The sequence below is a fragment of the Frankliniella occidentalis genome, unplaced genomic scaffold (genome assembly GCF_000697945.3).
Source record: "Frankliniella occidentalis isolate FOCC.00 unplaced genomic scaffold, Focc_3.1 Scaffold1, whole genome shotgun sequence".
NCBI lineage: Eukaryota > Metazoa > Arthropoda > Insecta > Thysanoptera > Thripidae > Frankliniella > Frankliniella occidentalis.
Window position 1 is genome coordinate 937601 of NW_026267131.1, and position 3409 is coordinate 941009.

The 3409-nt window shown below is 44.2% G+C and overlaps 1 protein-coding gene across 1 annotated transcript in view; it reads right to left on the reverse strand.

The window, feature by feature from the left end:
- Positions 1-385: 385 nt before the first annotated feature.
- The window catches only part of LOC113213478 (brachyurin), a 4079-nt gene continuing 1055 nt past the window's right edge, over positions 386-3409 (reverse strand). Inside the window, exons 2-7 of the mRNA XM_026432559.2 lie at positions 2498-2624; positions 1839-2017; positions 1668-1769; positions 1442-1581; positions 597-767; positions 386-507 (exon numbers count right to left, since the gene is read on the reverse strand). Coding sequence (XP_026288344.1) covers positions 484-507; positions 597-767; positions 1442-1581; positions 1668-1769; positions 1839-2017; positions 2498-2624 — 743 coding nt within the window. The 3' untranslated portion in view covers positions 386-483. The remainder of the gene's footprint in view (positions 508-596; positions 768-1441; positions 1582-1667; positions 1770-1838; positions 2018-2497; positions 2625-3409) is intronic.

Sequence of the window (3409 nt, forward strand, 5' to 3'; positions counted from 1 at the left end):
AGAGAGGGTAAAGGGGTAGGGGTTGGGGAGGGGGTTAAGGGGATTTCGCGACTCATCAGCCCGAGACGCTATTGCAGAGTGATTGTGACATCTTATATGCTCATTACTGTTTTGTTCATTAGCTAATGAGGCGGCCCATGATGTATGACTTTGGTCGTGTGTGACAACCCGTTAGGTTCGGGTTTTAGCGCCAGATATGAGATTATTACAAATTCAGGCAGAATGATGATGATGAAACTGACACCGTTTTTGTCAGTTATTGTTTACCGTTAGAGGGCCAGGCGTCCTCTGTCGGCGCCGCCACCGTTTTGAGATCCAATTAGTTAACTTAGCGCACGGGTCGAAAAATTAATATTTTGTGAGAGAAAGCAAGGAGGGCGACTCGTAACAAAAAGTATTGAGTCATTTTAATTCAAAATGAGGCCTCCGTTGGGGGCTGAGGTAGTTTAATCTCCCGTTAGATTGTTAAAATCGTTCTTCGTTTTATAATTCCACTTTTTTCATTTTCTGCAAAACAAAATTACTTTAAATGAGCCAATGTTTGATGTATGAAATATACTTTCTTAGAGATAGTCATCAACTGATCTTTTCTTTACCTTTGTGAGCTCTATGCCAGTGTGCTTCTCGATGAAGCTGAGGTAGGCGGTGACTCGAGTGAAGACGGCGGGCCACTCCTCGTGGCAGCCCTTGGGGCTTCCGAAGGCGACGATCCCCAGCAGCAGTGGTCTTCTCTGTCTGTGTATCGTCACCGGGCCGCCTGGCTCACCCTGTAGGTAAGAAGACTTGGGGTGACTTGAAGGAACAGGGAGATATAGACTTATTTTGATAAGACAACAACGTATAGAACAAACGTATACGTTTTTGACTTGTTCTTCAGCAACACCACATGTAATCCGTGTTTGGGAGAACTGGTATTGCAATCAGTGCCATGTTATTTTGGCACACGGCATATCCTGGACAGTGATTCTTTGCTATCATCGAGAAAGTATGTATTGCTCAAATTCTTTCGATCTTTCAATTACGAGAGGACGGCGCCTGCAAGACTCGGGGTAGGCCACCACGCAAAACACATATGCACAGCGAACAAAATGTTGCCAACCTATCAGGCGCTATGGGACCTGTCAGTGGCTAACGGCTTAACTTCGCAATTTCGTAACGGCGAATGACGGACGCACTTTCTAAGTTGATCCCACCTCAGTAAAGGCAATACTTTGGGTTAAAGGAAGCAGTCGTGAATTTAAGACTGACAACCCTTGCTACTCTTGCTCTTCGAGGCAAAGTAGTATAGTTGTAGTATCTAGTTGTAAAAAAGAACCACAGCCATTTTTTTGAATTGAGTTCAGTTAGACACAGAATGATTCTCTTTTTACTTTGTACTTAAATTTTTTGCCGCATGTTTTTACGATTGATTATGAAGGAGTTCTAGTGCACGTAGACATACCGTGCATGGGTGCTTCCGCAGGTGGCTGGCCGCGCAGAGCTTGTTTCCGCCGATTACGTTGTGGCCATATACCACCTTGCATAGGTCAAGGTCCACCAGCTTTATCTGAGACCTCTGAATTTCATTCTTGTACGTAGAGGCTGTGAAAAGTAGCATGTGTGTCAGTATACATCTAAAATGCGTTCAACCATCACTCTACGCGCAGCGTTGGTGGTAAGATAGTTACTTTTGTCCCCGATCTTTCCCCACCCGCTGATGTTGACCGATTTGCCTTCCCAGACAATTCGCTCGTCGAGATATCCCGGTAGCTGAACCGGTTCTACGACGCCTGCAAGTTGAATTTACACTTTGAAATTTGTTTGTGGATCGTTATTAATAGGTTCGTTGATATGGTTACCTTCGACGAGCTTCAGTGGCTCGGTCAGCTTAATGATAGCGATATCATCGGCCGAAGTGAGGATGTCGTAGGTCTGATGCAGAAATCGGTTGTCTTTGCTGACGGTTCTCTTCTGGATATCATCATCCTGCTGATCCAGCTTGCCTATTCCAGCTCGAATTTCGATATTGTCATCGGTCCTGCACACAGCGGTAATGTTAGGCGATCGCAAAGAGCCACCAAAGTATACAATTCCAGTAATAAAACATTAAATCTAAATGTCTAAGGGCACTTAAAACAACACGCTAAATGTATCTGTATGTACTTGTGCAAACGTGTGTGCGTCGTTAAACCTACGATTCGTTTCGGACGAATTTGTGTGCAAAAATGCTTGATTCCACGAAAATGAATGCACAAAAGTCAAAAGTGTTCAAATGAAGGCAGAAATGTTGTGTTAACATTTTGATTGCTTAAATTCGTACAAATAAAATGTGTAAATCCTGCTTGTTTTGTACACAAAAGTCCGGGGCTACGCACTGAGTTCAGATGCATTGTTGTATCTAGCTAGTCACGAAATGTATGTTGTAAATTGCAATATTGTATCTGAACTTAAATATGTGCACACAGAAGTGCTGTTCTAGTTTAAAAAATTGTCCTTGTGCACTCATAGTGTTCCTCACCAGAAGATGCAGCGACCCGCGGTAAGGATGGCGGTCTCGCTGAGGATGACTCCGGAGCAAAAGAACTGGCCGCTCGGATCGAAGAGCGCCGCTTGGTGCGGGATGGGTCGCACGTCTTCCACAACATCTGTGGGATTGTGACGTCACTCAGTCCAAGTGCAACATAACCTCGACACTCCAAAGAATCTCTGGGTTATCACGAAGAACAAGTCTTGTAGTGAATTTTCAGTGTTCTGTGGTAGACCGAGGGCAGCGCAAAATCGTGCGTGTTAAAGTTGGCGATAACTATTGTAATTGTGCAAATATGTTTGGCTCACAACGCGCCTTCTTATTTATCGATTGTGACGACTTAGAGCCACTTGAAGCCAAAGAGCACACTGTCAGACTCCTGCAAAGCAATGCTTCGCAATTGGAAAGCATTACTTTGTAATTGCAAAGTAAATGCTTCGTAGTTACAAAGGATCTACATACCTCGCAGTTCTGCAAAGCATTTGCTTTGTAGTCATTTAACAGTGCAAACACTGATAAACTAAGTGTTCAACTGCTCAACACGTCTAAGTGTGCAACTGTAAGTTAAACACTTGCAAGTATGCAACTGCAAGTTGCATACTTGCAAGTGTGCAACTCGGTAGGCGTGCACTTGCAAGTGTGCAACTCCCCGGTTGAGCACTTCCTACACAGTAAGCGTCTAATCTAAGGAAGTGTTCAACCGAGCAGTTACGTTGCACACTTGACAGTGCACACCTACCGAGTCGAACACTTTGGAAGTGTACGACTACGGAGTTGCACACTTGCAAGTATTCAACTTGCAGTTGCACACTTACAAGTGTTAAGCAGTTGAACATTTAGTTTATCAGTGAAGTCCTCTTCAAAAATTTGGTAAGGTAAGACTCAATCTACGTGCCCCCCCCC